Consider the following 19,204-nt stretch of genomic DNA (forward strand, 5'->3'; position numbering starts at 1 on the left):
ACTTTTCCTAATCCTTTGCATAAGAATTTAGAGCCTTCCAGTAAATCAGACTCATGATATGAAATTCTGGGGGATTAAGCTTCTTCCATTTCCCATGCATATCCAAAGGACTGCTCTCCTCCCACACCAAAACTAAATGGGACACATATGTTTATTTTGGGTTGCAGTCTGATTGTGGATAAAAACCCTATTATACATACCACTTTTTCTACAGTAGGCCTCAAATTTCTCCTGATTTTCTTGAAGAGAAGGCATTTCAGGCAGGATAGGTGTCTGAAACATGTCCATTAAAACTCCTAACAAGAGAAAATAAACACATCAAAACAGCTGCAGAAACACCTTTCAAAAGTTATCAGATTTTTCATTATGGACAAAAGTCAAAGGTACGAAAGAGAGCACTAATCACTGGACTGTCTTTCTGGACTCTGTATTTAAACACCTTCAGCAGGTGTTGAACAGAACAACAAATAATGGAAACAAGAGTGGACTTTTATACCTTATTGAGTACCATGAGGTTACTTAGTGTTTTAATGAGGCTTAAAGTGTAGTTAATAATTTTATTTCCTAGTGGATCCCTCAAATACCTGTAGAGATTAAGACATTTTGAGCCAATGAACAATTTTCATTTATCTGAGATATATACAATTTGAATTAAACTGCAGGCTATTTTTGGTCAGTGGTTAAGATGCTTTAGTACTGAAAGACAAAAACTGGTGACAAGTTTTCAAAGGGATACAGTGGGATCCGGATTGTATTGCTCTACATATGACAATAGGCTGATCAGTAGTTCTTTGTTTACTGATTATAAATATTTATATTTAATATCTGGGAGGAGAGGACCATAGGGGTGAACCAGAAGAATAGTCTACAGTATGAACATGGTAGGAAGCAGGCCAGGGAAACAGCAAAGAGTTGGGAGAGATTGGTACCAATTGCTGTATACAGGGGCCTGGCCTGGAACCCAGAGAGTGGGTAAGACTTGGTTCCCCTATTAAACCCAGAAAAAGGGTTTATTAAGGCCTTGAGTAAGTGAGCCACACTCAGTGACCAAGAGCTGCATTGCCTAGCTATGAAGGCTGGCCTCCTCAGGCACTGGACCTTTTAGCACCCTGAAAGGGGACAGGACTACCAACAACCCAGCCAGAGGGCTGAGGTTGTGACAAAGGACCAAGAAGCGAGCTAGACACCCAATGCTCCACCAGAGATGGATAAAAACTGAGACGCACTTGCTGTTGCCCAGTTTTGTGACAAGGAGCTGCTGAAGACCAAAGGTGACCATTTACACAGCTAAATTATCCATTCCTTAGCTCTCCACTATACTAATCTGTTATAGTTCCTCTTGACTTGGAAACAGAAACTGCTTGGCAACAGCATTAGACACAAAGGATCTCAGGCTTTGCTGCAGACAGAACCACAGCAGGCTAGCAACAGTAATTTAGATCCAGAGAGAGGTTCTATTAAGATTATGGGCATTTCTTTCGGTACGTAGGCTGCTCAGTAAGTGAAGAACTTTGTACCATCCTCCAACACAAAACATTAAGAAAGGGACACATCATGTTGTTCCAGATCATCATCCAAATGGGAAAGAATTCATATTGTGCTAGTAGTCACATGGTTTCCTTTTGCCAACAAAGGCACAGGTATCCTAAAGCCAGTTTGTAGTAAGTAGGTTTGGTTTTAAGAGGTTATCGTGCAATCTTGGCTCCACTGGAGTCTATGACAAAGGAGCCCAGTGGAGCTAGGATTTTACCCCATATGCTTACCCAGTGCTTCTTTAGTATGAACAGTGGGTGAGGGCTGCACTTTGAACGGAGTTGCCTGCATCGCTCCTCCCAGTGAGGTATTCGGGGTGGCTTGAGAAGCATGTCCAAAGCTGACAGAAGCATTTCCAATTCTAGGTGCTAAAAACAGAAGAGTTTAAACAACTTTTGAGTATGTCAAAGCAGATTCTGGAGCCTATGATTTCCCATGGTTTGGTGGTAAGCACCAGTGTTCTAATACTATTTAGTGCAACTAGCATTATGATCTGCAGACACAAAGATTGGAGTACAATGCTGTTCTATGCATGTCAATCAATTAAACTTGTCTCAAGTGCATACAGTGGCATTATGTATAGCTGCAACATAAACTGACCTCTAAATATCTATATTAAATATTGGTAACTCCCAAGTAAGAAGACTGGACTCACGGACACTGGAAGAGCTGCATAGTATGCATCCCCAGACAGAATAAATAAGACACATGCTATGGGATCACTGTTTTTGAAACTGTTCAGTAATTACCTTCTTTCATCGCTGTGCAGTGATCTAATTTGAGACCAGAAGTGCTCACATTTGAGTGCCTTCAAAGGAAAGGGTAAGAGTGTTAGTCTGAGAGGGGTTAATAAAAAAACCTCTTTACATGAATTCTAGTTTCATTTCAGACACTTCCAGTAAAACACTTCAGCTTTTTGAGCATCATCTCTCCCAGCTTGTGTCAAATAAGAAATGTTTGTCTTTCCCCGAGGAGAGTTTCTGATAAATAAGAATTGTAGTGGTTTCATGATGGGCTGTTCCCAGACAGTGATATCCCCATGCTCACACTATAACTGCGCTTTCTTCAGGAAAGCTGCAGTCAAACAAGTAGATCCACTAAACCAGTGGCTCTCAACCTTTCCAGACTACTGTACAGTAACTCCTCGCTTAACGTTGTAGTTATGTTCCTGAAAATGCTACTTTAAGCGAAATGATGTTAAACGAATCCAATTTCCCCATAAGAATTAATGTAAGGGGGTGGGGGGAGAATTAGGTTCCAGGGAATTTTTTTTTGCCAGACAAAATACATTTTATCTAGATAGACAGACAGACAGACAGATAGATAGACACACACATACATATATATATATAAACACACACAGTATAAGTTTTAAACAAACAATTTAATACTGTACACAGCAATGATGATTATGAAGCTTGGTTGAGGTGGTGGCGTCAGAGGGTAGGATATTTCCCAGGGAATGCCTTGCTGCTAAATGATGAACTAGCACTTGACTGAGCTCTCAAGGGTTAACACATTGTTGTTAATGTAGCCTCACACTCTACAAGGCAGCACGAATGGAGGGAGAAGACACAATAGATGCATGGCAGTGGCTGTAAACATTCCCTGACGAAACCCACGCTATCTCACTGGCGCGTACCACTCCCTCCACTTTCCAAAGTGCCGGGGTGTGTGTGTGTGTGTGTGTGTGACACACACACGCATTGACCCTTTAAGTACGCTGACTCCACTCTAAGCACACTGCCTTTTTAAATAGATCAGCAAGTTGAGACAGCAGCTGCTGCAAGCAAGCTCCCTCTATCCTGAGATCTGTCATGTCTCCCCCCATCTCTCTGGAGATGGGGTACAGGAGCGAGGGGATGGGGACACCCTGACATCAGTACCCCTCTTCCCTCCCACCCCCTGCACAGCAAGCAGGAGGCTCCTGGGAGCAGCTCCAAGGCAGAGGGCAGGAGCAGCACACGGCAGTGCGGGGAGGGACACTTGAACTGCCCGGCAATTGATAGCCCGCTGGACAGCTGCTGCACAGGGAACTTAGGGGAGCTGACAGGGGGCTGCCAGACCACCCTGGTTCCAAGCCCCCTCTAGCTAGCTCCAACAGGTTGCTCTTCCTGCAAGCAGTGGACAAAGCAGGCAGCTGCCAAACAATGTTATAAAGGAGCATTGCACAACTTTAAACGAGCACATTCTCCAGTAGATCAGCAATGTAACAACGAGACAACGTTAAGTGAGGAGTTACTGTACCCCTTTTCAAGAGTTTGATTTGTCTTGTGTACTCCCAAGTTTCACCTCACTTAAAAACTTACAAAACCAGACATAAAAATACAAAGGTGTCACAGCAGACCATTACTGAAAAATTGCTTACTTTCTCAATTTACCATATAATTGTAAAATAAATCAATTGGAATATAACTATTGTACTTACATTTCGGTGTATAGTATACAGAGCAGTATAAACAAATCATTATCTATGAAACTTTAGTTTGTACTGACTTCACTAGTGCTTTTTATGTAGCCTGTTGTAAAACTACTAGGCAAATATCTAGATGAGTTGATGTACCCCCTCAAAGACATCTGCGTACCCCCAGGGGTACACGTACTTCTAGTTGAGAACTACTGCCCTAAACTGCAACACTGTTATGGGCTGGATTCGGAAGGGTAAATGTAAGCAGCTGGTGTAAACAAGTAACTTACAAGCTGAAAACATAGAAGTTGTAATATTAACAAAGCAATTAGCACGGAGGGTTTAAGAAAGCAAGAAGTGCCTTCTCAATCTTAGAAAACAAAATAAGCCTTCTTCATTGCAACCCATAGAGCACATCTGGGTAATACAAGCAGCCTCCTTCAGCAAGGCTCAGCATTTGCAATGCTAGAAGCCCCAGGGCAGTCTGGGTACTGTAAGAGGGGAAAGTAGGGCGTGCTTACAAAACAGCAGCGTGATGCACTGGATGCAGGGCAGTGGAGCTAGTCATTAGTCTTACTAAAAAAACCTGGAACTTTGCAATATTCTGTTTAAGACATATGTTTACAAAGTTGTCAGTTTCAAAACATTGGACCTCCAAGTTTTGATTTGGGTTTTGCAAATGTTCTCTAGAATTTGGTCCAGCAGTTCATTTTAAGAGCTATTACTATATTTTAAATGTCTTACAATGATGCCTGGTATTGGAATCTTAAGTTACAAAATATAGGTAAGAAACTCAGCGTCCCATAAATCCTAAACAGAGGGAATGCTCCCTACAGATTTCTGGCATGTCTACTAATGGACTCAAAGCCTGCAGAGAAGTTGGGGAATTCATTTAGTCCATTCTTTCAGTGGGTACAACTAAAATTCCAAGGCCAGAAGGGACCATTGTTATCATCTAATCTGACTTCCTGTGTAACACAGGCCACGGAATTTCCTCAAAACAATTCCTAGAGCAACATCCAATCTTCATGTAAAAATTGTCAGTGATGGAGAATCCACCATGACCTTGGGTAAATTGTTCAACTGGTTAATTACTCTTACTCTTAAATTTATGCCTCATTTCAGTCTGATCTGGATGCCTTGTGGTGGAATCTCCATCCTTAGAGGTTCTTAAGGCCCAGCTTGACAAAGCCATGTCTGGGATGATTTAGTTGGGGTTGGTCCTGCTTTGAGCAGGGGGTTGGACTAGATGACCTCCTGAAGTCTCTTCCAGCCCTACTCTTCTATGATTCTATGGCATTTTGATGCGTTATGGGATGTTTACATGAGAGTGTGACCAGTTATTAAGTTTTGCTAGATGTAGCTTGAATCCAGCGACAATTCTGCAATATGGTTAGGTTCAGTCTGTCATCATCCCACGCAAGTCTTTCTAATTTTTCTCCTTGCATTGTAGTGGGCCACCTTACTTCTCCAGCTCATTTTTTCCTTCTTTTAATTCAGTTGCATACTTAAGCTGCTACTCAAAGCTACATGAGCCAATAATTAATTCTTTGGCATAGCATAAGTGAAGGCAGGATTGTGAGAACAGCGGAGGTTTTTTCCTCCTCAGAGCTGCACAACAGAAGAAGGGCATTGCTTACTCACTCAGCTTGTCCCTGTTTGTCCCCAAATTGGTGTATTTTAGACATGCTAGGGATATTGGGGCTGAATAATTAGTTAACAGTGTACCTGAAGATTACTCTAGCATTCTGATTACCACAACTTAGATACAGACTGTGGCAGAGAGGAAGTAGAAGTAGTACTTCAAGTTAAAGTTGAGACTTGGAAGAGTTAGATATTTCGGTGACTATATTATACATATTAGCAGAATTGCATTTTCTAAAATGGATCTCTATAAAGCATTGGTGTCACAGTTTTCTATCCTTGATAGATCCTTTGTAGTATTGTGGGTATTAGTCCCACAAAAAGAATCCTCACTAGGGGGTTTGGGTGAGACATGTGACACGAAGTTGGGTTATAAAAGAGGCCAATTGGATAATTAACACTTAATTCAGACCAGCTGACTTCCTTTAGTGCCATCAATAGTTTCACAGTGGGACTAGCTGCAGAGAGTTTCAACCTTCCAAGGATAGGAGCAAAAATACACAGCTAAAGTAATGTAGTCTAATTATAAAGAGTCTGAACAACATCTGAAGCAAGAATTAGAAAGGCCATTTGTACTTACTGCTGTCCAATGGAGTGGCCATGACTGAATGTGGACTGTTCCTGAACAGGCGGAGACACAGCATCACCACTCTTGAGCTCAAGTTGTAATAGAGTGTTCCGGAGTTCTCCAAGATCTAGTTTAGCTTCGCCTGTGACCTTTTCACATGTTACCATTGATAGTGACCCTGAAACAGGCTTTGGTATAGAAGTATCTGCTGTTGAAGTACTTGCTGCAGCCCTTGTTTGCAGCTGGTCTGGCCCCAGGCACCATGAGGTTTGCAGATTTGTCGTCTGAGAAGGTGCTATCCAATCTTGCCGTAGAGCAGGAATTGATTTCACACATGGATCAACCTTTGCAAGAAAAAACATACAGGCAAACTCTTGTATCATTGCTAAACTGCTCTTGTAGCCATCCAGAAACAAAAAAAGAAATCAGTCTTACCATACAATGGTAACTTTCATGTGTAGCTAAAAATAAATCCTTGGTGGTCTAAGTAGGTTTTTGGTTTAATGGTTACAGAGTGTTTTTAAAAATGCATATTGAAAGCCATGTCAGACAAATACAAAACAGGAGAATAGGTACATCAGTGAATCTTGTTTTCTAAGTTAAATTAGCAAAACATGTGGGTTAAAGTTAGACACCCATAGCAAGAAAGTTAAACTTTACTACTTGATACAAAAGTGCTGCTACTGATCACAGTATATACTTAGAGGGGCGGCTCCAGGCCCCAGCACGCCAAGCGCGTGCTTGAGGCGGCATGCCGCGGGGGGCGCTCTGCCGGTCACCGGGAGGGCGGCAGGCAGGGTGCCTTCAGCGGCATGCCTGCGGAGGGTCCGCTGGTCCCGCGGCTTCGGTGGACCTCCCGCAGGCACGCGGACCCTGCGCAGGCATGCCTGCGGGAGGTCCACCAGAGCCGCGGGACAGGCGAGCGGCAGAGCGCCCCCCCCCGCGGCATGACGCCGTGCTTGGGGCGGCGAAATGTCTAGAGCCGCCCCTGTATACTTACCACCATTCTATCTGGAACAGACTGTAGCACGGGTGCCTCTTCCAGCTTAGCTTCTGGATAGTCTTTGGTCAGCTGATTGAGCTGTTCCAGCTTCTGCTGCAAGAACTGCATTTCAAGGATGGCAGATTCTTTTCTCTTTGCGTACTCCCTCTCTTCCTCTTCTGAAGGTGGAAAGACCATAATAAGCAAAACAGACAATGAATGTCCATTTAGGCTTTCCTCTCCCCAGCTCAGATATGAGGTGCTTTAGTTTAAATAAAATGCAGATATATAAAAAGCTGTTACAATTTAGGTTGCTACATGTAAATAATGTGTTCAAAACTAAATTAATCAGGAAATAGAATAAAACCATACAGCTACCTACATCAGCTTCTCACACTCCCAATAGCCCTACCATGAGCTAGTCAACAGTAGACAACCAGTGTCACAGAACTCTACCTTCTCGGGGTAAATGTTTCTGTTGGGTGACTGTTTCCTTGCTTGTGATTTTATTTAGGTGTTTTCCCTTTTGGGGTTCCGTATTTCTCTAAAATTGATTTGTAAACTATGTTTGTTGCATGGTTTGTAGAGTAGTTATTGTTTGCTAGGCAAAGGTACAGTACATTTGTGTGTTTTGCATGGCAGAAGGAAGAATTAAGGTTGTCTGGATGTCGCTTCCATTACTGTCATTGAGGACGGATTTGTTTGCAATAAGGATGGCGTAGGTGTGAGGTGATATATGCAGTTGTATGACTTTTCTGGCGCTGAGTGGAATTTGTTCTTAATTTTCCATTTAAAAAGGAAAATTCAAATATTTAAAAATGGCCATGTGAGAGATGTAGCGAGAGTGAGTGTCAAGTTTAAAGCTGTCCACAAATACCTCCTGGCTCCCTTCACTATCTCCAGTATATCTGGGAAAGTCAAACCTCTTGTAGTTTGTGAGAAGAAGGTAATCAGCTGCTAGATCACAGTGGGATAGGCTGCTCTTGGCCCTTCAAGTGCCACTGCTTCCACCCCTCAGGGGAGAAGGGAGAGAGCGTGCTATACTATATTGGAAAGACTGGGTTTGAAAAGATTGACTGGACACTGCCACTGAAGTCAGTTTAGGGAATCCTGGGTTTTACCCTAGTCCCATTCTCTTGCTCTCTTATCAGGTGGGCTGAATGGCACTGCCTCCCAGAAAGTTCCTCAGATCACAGAGGAATTCGTCTGACACATTCACTGATGTTTACAGGGTCCCATGCACGTCTTTTCTACTCTTTGGACAGGAGAGGGGATGCCAACTTTGGCCTAGGGAGTGTATGCAGGCCTCTAAATAGGGACAGCAATGAAGAGTTACTTTAACCAACTAGTTTTCCCTCGAAATAAGGACAACGACATTTCTGAAGGGAAGTAGATAGAGTACCCCACTCTTTTTGTCGTCTCAATCTTTCTTGTTTTCGGTAAACAATCTTCGCTCTCACTTCCTCAAATGAAAGCTCTGAGCCTTCACAGATGAGCATATTTTTATTGTACATCGCCACTTGCTCAAATTCATTGGAGGTCGAAGATAGCTTTGGAAGAACTGCTGACTTTGAAATGTAGGTAAGATACTCTCTGTGGAGAAAAAAGTGTGAAAGATGCATTCAAGTTCACTATGAAGAACTCTGAATATTTTTTTAAAGCACATTTGTCTAGCACAATTGAGTGTGTATTAATGCTACTTACACTTTTCCTGTGCCATCCTGGGAGGACTGAGCTGCAGAAAGCGTTGGATCCTAAAAGGTAGAAAGAAGCTTTGAGAGCCTAGTCTTAAAATGTCCACCTATTTTGTTCAGCCAAGAATTCAGGAAATCCACTTTTTCACTGTTGAACACTTTGTGATGCCCAGAATACAAAACCTGAAAGATGCAAGACATATTGATCTCCCCAACTTCCCAAGCTACAAATTTTGAGGACTCTGAGCTAGTTGAAGACCCATAACAGACATAGTTAGAGCAATAAAATTAGCTATGTTAGTAAAGCAATACCAGCTATTAAAGGTTTCATTCCATCAGTGAATGGACAGCATGATACCTAGAAAACAGACTCACGGTTTTTGTTCCCCTCACCAGAGCCTCAAGTTTGATTAGTAACCTTAGTTTAAGTGAGGGACTTGTGGGGGCAACAGAAGCCTCCTCTCTCCTCAATCATTTAATCTCAAATCTCACTCTTGTGTCTTGTTTACCTCTCATTGCCCCCGTGTGGTAGTGTGATGGCTTCCTCATTTCCTCCCTACACTGGAAATGCACATGGGTCTGACAGAGCAGAGGATCGCCACTGCATAGCTTCTCCTCGATATTAATACATTCAGGGTTCTACATCACACACCAGTCTTCCAGCCAGATAGGATTCCTTTTTACAACCAGTCAACACTGCTCCTATGAGAAGCAAGCTCATTATCAAGTGATATGAGACAGTGATGATTGACCACACTACAATGATTCCTTCCTGTGGAGAGAGCACCCCCTACCTACACTGGCCTTCAGAGATTTACCGTGTTGCAAAATTTAGTCTCCAGGGCCATTCACAATCACTACACCATGCTGCAGCAGCCATTTACGACAATAGAGTTCAACACAAAGTAGTCCATAGCTTTTCACTGCAGGTGGAAGCAAACCATCTTTTAACCATGTTCCCATGCTGAACCATTGAAGTGCAAGAGTGTAGCATGCATGATTGAGCTGAACAGAGTATCCAATTTATATGCAAATCTAGAGGTTTCTTTTTTGGGGACAGCGTGTAGTATAACCATAGCCCCCCCCAATATGGATGGAACCCAGTGTTATAGCGGTCTAGCTGACAAGCATGGATAGGCCAAGACAATTCCAATACTGATTAGCTACAACTATGCAGAACTTCATTAAATGAAAAAAACAAACAAAACAAAAACAAACTTAGTTAACAGTTAAGATTGCCAAGTGGCATCTCATACCCTTCCAGAACGTCAAGTCAGCAAACCTCAAATTAGTGAAAACCAGGAAATACAGACTTACGGTACATGACCACAGCCCGCATGGAGTTGGCAATAGCCATTGGGAATTATCTCCATGCACTCTAGCAGCTTTCCCTGTTAGGTGTAGCTGTATTGAATGGTGGATAGATTAATCAGAGCAGTTTGGAAGAGCTACGATTGTGATATGAGGCAAAGTGGGGAGCTGTAGCTCTCTGGGGGCATTTGTTACTCCTGCGGGAATTCTGCACCACTGCACAATGCAGAATTTTGCAGAAATTAACATTGTGCGCGCAGAATATCCTTTCCTCCACAGAAATGGGCTGCAGTGCTGCAGGCCACCACTAGGGGCTGCTGGGCCCGGCAGAGCCCAATTTGCACACAGAAGACACTGTCAGGAGGAGAGGGAGAGAGGGTTCCTGGCAGCTGCAGTTCCCAGCACACCCTGAGGGAAGGAGACTGGCATGCAGGAAACAGCATGCAAGCATGAGACCAAGCATCAAGCTGTTTCTTCCTCTGGGTCCCTGGGCTTGGGTGTCTGGTCTTGGGGGACAACGGCTGCACTCGGGGGGTGGGGGAGGAAGAAGGGACAGGTGTCTGGGATCTGGGGGAGAGGGTATCTGGGCAAGGAGGGGCCCTGCATCTGGGCTTGGGGAGGGAGTGCAGGTATCCAGGCTGCCCCCCACCCAACAACTGGGCTGTGTGTGTGTGTGTGGGGGGGGGGGGTTGTGGGTGTCTGGCCCCCCAGCTGGTCTTGGGGGGAAGGGGCAGAGAAACAAGAACTGGGTAGTCATAGTGGTTTCTTTAAAACTCTACTCCTGGGGGAATTTTTGTGTGTGTCTGTATTGTTACAGACATACTTGCTGATAGGTATTTTGAAATAAATTACCAAAACAATTGAAACTGGTGTGATTATGTAGTGTTATTTTGAAAAAATAAAATTTGCAGAATTTCACAAAATTTTAAAATATTGTGCACAGATTTTTTTATTTTTTTTGCACAGAATGTCTTCAGGAGTAATATACGAGCACCTCCTCTGAGCCCTGTGTGTAGGAGAGATCAAAGGAAAAAGCGGTGCATGTATACCTTGAGATCCTGTACACTTCATTTCAGTTGTGTGTTGTGTAGGATGTGTCACTAGCAGGGTACAGGTGACTTCTTGCCATGGGGACTGTCAGCAGTTAGGTGGGAGATGAGTGTGACTTGCACTTAGCCAACACCACATCTACTAAGTTTTAAACCTGTTACAAATCCTTCACCCTTATGCACCATTTAACACTATACTTTCAATTACCTTTCCCTAAACTCAATGAAGAGCAGGTTTAGGTAACTTCTGTTCAGACCATTGCAAAGGCAGCGTACGAGTATGTTTTATGAGCATAATGGAGCACTGCTCAAAGAGGGCATGAGTGTGTACCATAATTCTCTATTTCCTGGTTTTCACAAGTTTGAATTTGCTGAACTTGACATCCTGGAATGACACACAATAGCACCAGGCAACCTTAATTCTGTATTAACAAAGATTTTTTGTCATTTAGTTTCCTCAACAGTTTTTTTTTTTAAAACAGAAGGTAACGTCCATAGGAGTTGGTGGTCATTAGGCAGGTGTAATCATCATGTAAGCGTGCACTTCAGATGCTCTTGTGACCAGGTAATGATACTACCTAACTCTTACATAGCACTTTGCATCAGTAGATCTCAAGGAGAGAAACATTATCTGCAACGTACCAATGGGGAAAACTGAGGCACACAGGGGTTAAAATGACTGGGACAATCATCCCACAGGTCAGTGGCCGAGCCAGAAATAGGGCCCAGGTTTGCTGAGTCCCAGTCCACTGTTCTCTCCACTAGACCACACAGTTGCTATGTGCGTGCTACGTACCACCCTCGACTCCACGCAGTATGCTACTTAGCTTCACACCCAGAGGAGCAGGACTTCCCCAAATCCTGGCACACATGGGGGGCAGGGAGAATGGCTCAGACCTCCAGAAATGGACTGACCCCCCAGATTCCAACACACACTGGGTGGGGGGAGGGGCAGGAGAGGGGCAAGCTGAGCGGCTCAGACACCCCCAAAGGAACACATCTCCTCAGATCCCAGCTCATAGCAGAGGATGGGGAGGAGGGATCAGACCCTCCTAGAAAAGCTGGGGTCCAGATTCTTGCACACAAGAAGGGCATGTAGGCTTGAACAAATGCCCCGTCCCTGGTCTCCCACAGTCCCATAGGACTCACCTATTTCTCAGTGACCCCCACTCCCTGCTCCTCACTAGACACACACAATCCCTCTCCTATTCATTCATCCCCAATTAACCACCTCTCCTCCCTGCATCCCAAACCCTCTCCTCATATTCCCCATCTACTCTTCCACCCCAGTCACTCACCCCTCCCAGCACTGGTATGTGTAATTTATTCACTCTTCAAAAATAATTTCAAGGCCTTCTGAATATTCTGCTGTACTCAGATTACCTTTCCCCGTGTAAAACAAAGCCTTTTGATAGAAGCAGATTGGAGGAACACGTCTTCTCTCTCTCTCTTTTTTTTATTAAAGATTTGTGCCAACAATTGGATTTGAACTTTCAGCGCCCAAATGGTGCACAGGTCCAGTTGCTGAAATGTTCTCTCTTGAGTCACTCAGGCCCCATGAGGTGTAACTAGCTTTCAAACCCCTTAGCCTCCCGCTACATACACCCAATATAATCCAGTAGGTTCACAAGGTTTATAACTGCTTGGCCCCCACCTGCCCCGAGAACTAATCTAACCCTCCTTTTACTGATGTAAGCTGATTTACCCCACAGGGTTGGTAAGTGGCATTTACACTGTTGGGGTAACTCAAGCACTTGAGACCAAGGTGTGATGATGGTCACTCTGTTTTGATCTCTGTGTGCAAAAGGAGGTTGCAAAAATGTCAACCTTTAGAAAAGCTGGGGGCGGGGGGTTGAGAGGGGTGAATCTGTATCTCAGGTACTCCTTGGTCAAATGGCCCCAACTTTGGATCACTGACCTAATTCCACACCCCCATAAGGCACACTGAACTCAAAGACAATCTGTATAACCATGTGGATTTTAGAGAACTTAGAAGATTTGAGCATTGAACAGAAAGCTGGCCTTGACCTTAACTACAGCAGAGCTTGTGCTCCACTACAACACTATACAAAATGAGAATACTTTGTGGTCGAGCTGAAGTTTCAATTCCCTGAGCTGAATTGGAATCACAATCTGCCCTGTCCGAGTCATTAGTTAAGAACAGCTACCGTTACTTATCATACGGAGGGTGGGATTCACAAGGGAGACTTTGGCACTGCACCGCTTACGTCTACACCATCCCAGCATAACGATGGTGCCATATCAATACTGGCAGAACCCTATAATGCAGATGTAATGCTACGCAGACAGAAGGGGTTTTTCAGTCACTGTAGGAACACCACCCCCCAGTACAATGTCATGTCACCAGAAAGCAGTCTTCTGTCAAGCTAGCTGTGACCTAATTCCCTGTGTAGATGTGACAGCTACCTTTCTCAGGGGGGTTGGATTTTTCACACCTCTGAGCACTGTAGCTATGTTAATCTAAATTTTAAGTGCAGACCAGCCCTTAGTTTAATTCACAACCGCCAAGTTAGGCACCCAGGCTCCCTACGCAATGCATGGGAAGAATCAGGTGCCTAAGAATGGGATTCATAAAAGCCAGCACACTGAGCACAGGGATCTGGTTAAGCTAGTTAATAGTAAACGCTGAGGAGAGGGGTGTGGCCTAAGCCCCACCTCTCAAAGAAAGCCGAGTACCTAACTCCACTTGAGATTCAGTCACAAACCTTCTTAGTCTGGGAACATGTGTAATTCCATGGGTTGGTTAACGATAGAAAGGTAAGGAAAGTATCATTTGATTGATAAAAATCTACAGAATCATAATTTTAATCAACGGTGTCCCCCTCTGTGCAATCGCAGGGAGAAGGGGCATCTCAGGGAGGATTTAATGCCTCCAGGCCCCAGCTCCTCCACCAATGGGTAGAAATTTTGATAATATAGTGACACAAATGGGTCAAGCTGGGTATCATGCAGAAGCACTTTTCTAAGTTTTCAAATATATTGATTTCAATTACAGAGAATACAAAGTGTACAGTGCTCACTTTATATTGATTACAAATATTTGCACTCTAAAAATGATAAACAAAAGAAATAGTATTTTTCAATTCACCTCATACAAGTATTGTAGTGCGATCTCTTTATCATGAAAGTGCAACGTACAAACATAAGGGTTTTTTTTTTATTATATAACTGCACTCAAAAACAAAGCCATGTAAAACTTTAGAGCCTACAAGTCCACTCAGTCCTACCTCCTGTTCAGCCAATCGCAAAGAAAAAACAAGTTTGCTACCCGCTTATTTACAATGTCACCTGATATTTAGTACAGGCGTTCACATGGCACTTTTGTAGCCATTGTTTCAAGGTACACCTCTACCCTGATATAATGTGACCCGATATAACATGGTAAAGCAGCACTCCAGGGGGGCGGGGCTGCACGCTTCAGCAGATCAAAGCAAGTTGGATATAATGCGGTTTCACCTATAACGCAGTAAGATTTTTTGGCTCCCAAGGACAGCATTATATCAGGATAAAGGTGGATTTACATGCCAGATACACTAAACATTCATATGCCCCATCATGCTTTGGCCACCATTCCAGAGGACATGCTGCCATGCTGATGATGCTCGTTAAAAAAAATGCATTAATTAAATTTGTGACTGAACTCCTTTGGGAAGAATTGTATGTCTCCTCTGTTTTACCCACATTCTGCCATATATTTAATGTTATACCAGGCTCGGATGATGACCCAGCACATGTTGTTCATTTTAAGAACACTTTCACTGCAGATTTAACAAAACACAAAGAAGGTACCAACGTGAGATTTCTAAAGATAGCTACAGCACCCAACCCAAGGTTTAAGAAGCTAAAGTGACTTCCAAAATCTGAGAGGGACGAGGTGTAGAGCATACTTTCAGAAGTCTGGAAAGAGCAACACTACGATGCAGAAACTACAGAACCCGAACCACCAAAAAAGAAAATGAACCTTCTGCTGGTGGCATCTGACTCAGATAATGAAAGTGAACGTGCGTCAGTCTGCACTGCTTTGGACTGTTGTCGAGCAGAACCCATCATCAGCATGGACACGCATCCTTTGGAATGGTGGCAGAAGCAATTGGCTGAACAAGAAGTAGGGCTGAGTGGACTTGTAGGCTCTAAAGTTTTACATGGTTTTGTTTTTAAGGGTAAGGTTTTTTTGTACATAATTCTATATTTGTAAGTTCAACTTTCATGATAAAGAGATTACACTACAGTACTTGTATGAGGTGAACTGAAATACTCTTTTTTTACAGTGCAAATATTTGTAATCAAAAATATAAAGTGAGCACTGTACACTTTGTATTCTGTGTTGTAAATGAAAATATATTTGAAAATGTGGAAAACACCCAAAAAAATTTAAATAAAAGGTATTATTAACAGCACGATTAATTTTTTTAAGACATCAGCATGCCACCAGCAGTTACTGGAATCCATGTACATCCTTACGTAACAATTACATTGGGATCGTAATTATAACAAAATCCATTTACTTTGGTCATTGTTCTTAGGCATCAACTGGGGAGACAAAGAGTACTGTTTAGGAGCTGAATCTTTGGAGAATACCACCACAGAGGGCCTGGTTAACCAAATACTTGGGGGTGCCTTACGTGCTATAAGAACTGCACCCATAAACTGAATCGGACAAGACTGGAGAGGAAGTACATGGAGCATAAGAAAAAAAATGTGAAGATGCTGGGACAAGTGCCAGCTGTGGGCGAGACTCCCCTTATACTAGGTCCCATGGCACTTTTTCAAGAACAGGTGCTTCTTCTGTGGTAATCCAGAAGCCCAAAGGCATCCCGTAAGCAGCGGCAATGGCGAATGCAGAGTTTGGAATGGGATTGAAGAGGAACAAATGGTTAACAGAAAGGCTCTTAAAGCACTTAATAAAGATGAACTGTGGGATACATGCAGTTTTTAAGCAGTCCTACCCACAGAAGTGAATCACAGCGCATATCCTTTTTGAATTTTTTTCTTAAGATGCAGCACTATCAAAGCAGAAGAAAGCATGGATGTCAACATCATAAAGTGACTGGTGGTAGCTCTTCCCCCCCTCCCCCTTTTTTTTTTTTAAAATGGCAAGCATTGTGTCCTGCACTACAGAATTTCAGGGATTCCTAGCTGCTGCCAAACCTAAAAGGCCACAACCATGTGGCCTGTACTTCTTTAAGTGGTGGGTAGTGACTTCAGCACCAGCAAGCAGGACTGTAAGCAAGTGGAGCACAAGGCTGCCATTTGATCACAAAGCCTCATGTACTTGAGTGAAAGTCAGGTTTTCAACACCTCCAGGAAAACTGTGTGGCAAATGAGTAACCTACCACTACAACTGACTGTTGGTTTTAAACTAATGGTTCTCAAGCAAGAGTACCCATAGCCCTGGGGGTATGCAGAGTTCTTCCAGAGGATACATCAACTCATCTAGATATTTGCCTAGTTTTACAACAGGGGCTATATAAAAAACACTAACAAAGTCAGTACAAACTAAAATTTCATACAGATACACTGACTTGTTTATACTCCTCTATATATTATACACTGAAATGTAAGTACAATATGAAATATTCCAATTGATTTATTTTATTATATGGTAAAAACAAGAAAGTAAGCAATTTCTCAGTAATAGTGTGCTGTGATACACAACCAAAGCAGAGAGAAAGAAGGGCAGGAGTGGAGCACCCACAGGAATACTTCTTGAAGAACTACAGCTACTGCACAGGGTAACATTTCCTTCATGTAGTGTCCCCGTGGGTGCTCTACTTCAGTTGACATCTGAGCATTATCCCCAAGGGGACTTCAGAATGGGATCCAAAACTGAAGACAGCACTGCAGCTCCAAGTGCCGCATTAGATTGAATATGGAGCAGGGTGTAATGCTTCCAAAACGTATGGACTGAGAGATGTAGACCCCCTACCTATTCAAACTGGAATATTCTTCAAAAATTGCAGAAGATGTCACTTGCGATCTGGTTGTGTGTATTCCTGCCCTGGGGGGCTGAGCACCTGCACTCATAACAGATGTAGATGCCCATTTCAAAAGTATGAGCAGAAATAGACTTATGTCTAAGGAGACTCCTATCTGATCTCCTAAACCACTTAATCCTATCCAAGTAAAAGGCTGAGGCCATTCTAAAATCCAGGGTATAGAAGGATTCCTGCTGAGAACAGTGAGGTTTTGGGGAGAACTCCCCCCCCCCCCCCAGTAGATGGGCAGATTGGAGCTCTGGTGGCAGACTCCTCCTCCCCTGCCTCACCCCCTCCCCATTGTTCTTAAGGTCTCTATGTCTACATCCCAGGTTCTTACCCAAGGTTACATCAGATGTTCATCTTAACCAATCGTCCCAACCCTATGGGCTGACATGATGGCAACCAGGAAGGCCATCTTCATAGATAAATTAAGGAAGCAGGTAGCCATTGATTCAAAGAGAGGACTCGTCAGGTGGCTGAGAACCAGCTTGAAGTCCCAGGATGGAGTGGTAATAAAGGTAAAGGTAATAATTGGAGATATACCAATCTCCTAGAACTGGAAGGGACCTTGAAAGGTCATTGAGTCCAGCCCCCTGGCCTTCACTAGCAGGACCAATTTTTGCCCCAGATCCATAAGTGGCCCCCTCAAGGATTGAACTCACAACCCTGGGTTTAGCAGGCCAATGCTCAAACCACTGAGCTATCCCTCCCCCCTGTCTAATGTGGGCTGTCTAATGTGAGGAAAGAGATTACTCAGACCCTTAATAAGTCTGGATGATACCAAATGAGCAAAAGTAGAGAATCCCTTGACTAGGGGGATGAAAGGCTAATATGGCAGCCAGGTGTACATTGCCCAGCCTGAGGGATAAACTGGATATCTTCAGATCTGACAAGTAATCCAGAAAGAGAAACCAAGTCAGGCCAGAAATTGTAATGACCACATGAAAGGGGGAATAGCTTCCATTTTTGCAGTTAAGTAGTGCGGATTAATGTTTTTCAACTGTTTAGGAACACCTGCGGCATCTCCATAGAGCAGGGATTTTCTATAGCTGAGGTCCATCCAGGACCCAGGCTCTGAGACACAACCACCACGCTGGAGGTGAAGAACACACCCCGCCTCCTGAGACAGGAGATGAGGAATGGTCAGGAGCGTGGTTGATGACTGGATACAGAGTTGAAGTACGTAACGGACGGTGCCAAGCTTGGCCAGGTAGGTACTATGAGAATAACTCTGGCTTTGTCCTGCCTGATCTTGTTCATCGCCGTTAGAATTGGGGGCACTGGAGGAAAGGCATAGAATATACTCCTCTTCCACTGTAAAAGGAAGGCATCCCCAAGGAGTGGTGACCCAGCTCCCCCGCACAGAAGAGGACAGTGTTTTCAGAGGTGGTGAAGAGATTGATCTCTGGCCATTCCCCATCTCTAGAATATGTCTTGGAGGACCTTGGTGTCCAGATCTTATTTGTAGTTGTGGGAGAACTCAAATCAATACAACTTAGATCTACTTATCACAGAGTCCACACTACGCGATGTCAATGGGAAACACTCTCCCATCAACTTCCCTTACTCTTCTCGAGCTGGTGGAGTACAGGAGTTGACGGGGGAAGTGATCTGCGGTCGATTTAACGAGTCTAGACCCGCATCGGTGGTCGATTTTAGCATTGATCGCCATGCATCGATCCCCCGTAAGTTTAGACAAGCCCTCATAACACCTTGTTTCTAGACAAGATGTGTCTAGTTTCAGTTTCCAGCCATCAGGTCTTATTATGCCTCTCTCTGCTAGATTAAAGAGTCTTCTGCTATCAGAAGTCTTCTTCACACATAGGTACTTGTAGAACATGGTTGAGTCACCTCAACCATTTATTGGATAATTAGATTTTACTTTACAAGAAATAGGGGTCACCAAATGAAATTAATAGGCAACAGGTTTAAAAAACCCAACAAAAGGAAGTATTTCTTCACCCAACACAGTCAACCTGTGGAACTCTTTGCCAGAGGATGTTGTGAAGGCAAAGAC

General features: G+C 43.6%; 1 protein-coding gene across 1 annotated transcript in view; it reads right to left on the minus strand.

Moving 5' to 3' along the window:
* Positions 1–19,204, minus strand: part of BUB1 (BUB1 mitotic checkpoint serine/threonine kinase) — a 44,428-nt gene that overhangs the window by 15,510 nt on the left and 9,714 nt on the right. Inside the window, exons 7-13 of the mRNA XM_039531011.1 lie at positions 8,839–8,888; positions 8,537–8,727; positions 7,153–7,313; positions 6,165–6,496; positions 2,283–2,341; positions 1,764–1,901; positions 201–296 (exon numbers count right to left, since the gene is read on the minus strand). Of these exons, the coding sequence (XP_039386945.1) occupies positions 201–296; positions 1,764–1,901; positions 2,283–2,341; positions 6,165–6,496; positions 7,153–7,313; positions 8,537–8,727; positions 8,839–8,888 (1,027 nt within the window). The remainder of the gene's footprint in view (positions 1–200; positions 297–1,763; positions 1,902–2,282; positions 2,342–6,164; positions 6,497–7,152; positions 7,314–8,536; positions 8,728–8,838; positions 8,889–19,204) is intronic.

This window comes from Mauremys reevesii, linkage group 3 (genome assembly GCF_016161935.1).
Source record: "Mauremys reevesii isolate NIE-2019 linkage group 3, ASM1616193v1, whole genome shotgun sequence".
Classification (NCBI taxonomy): domain Eukaryota; kingdom Metazoa; phylum Chordata; order Testudines; family Geoemydidae; genus Mauremys; species Mauremys reevesii.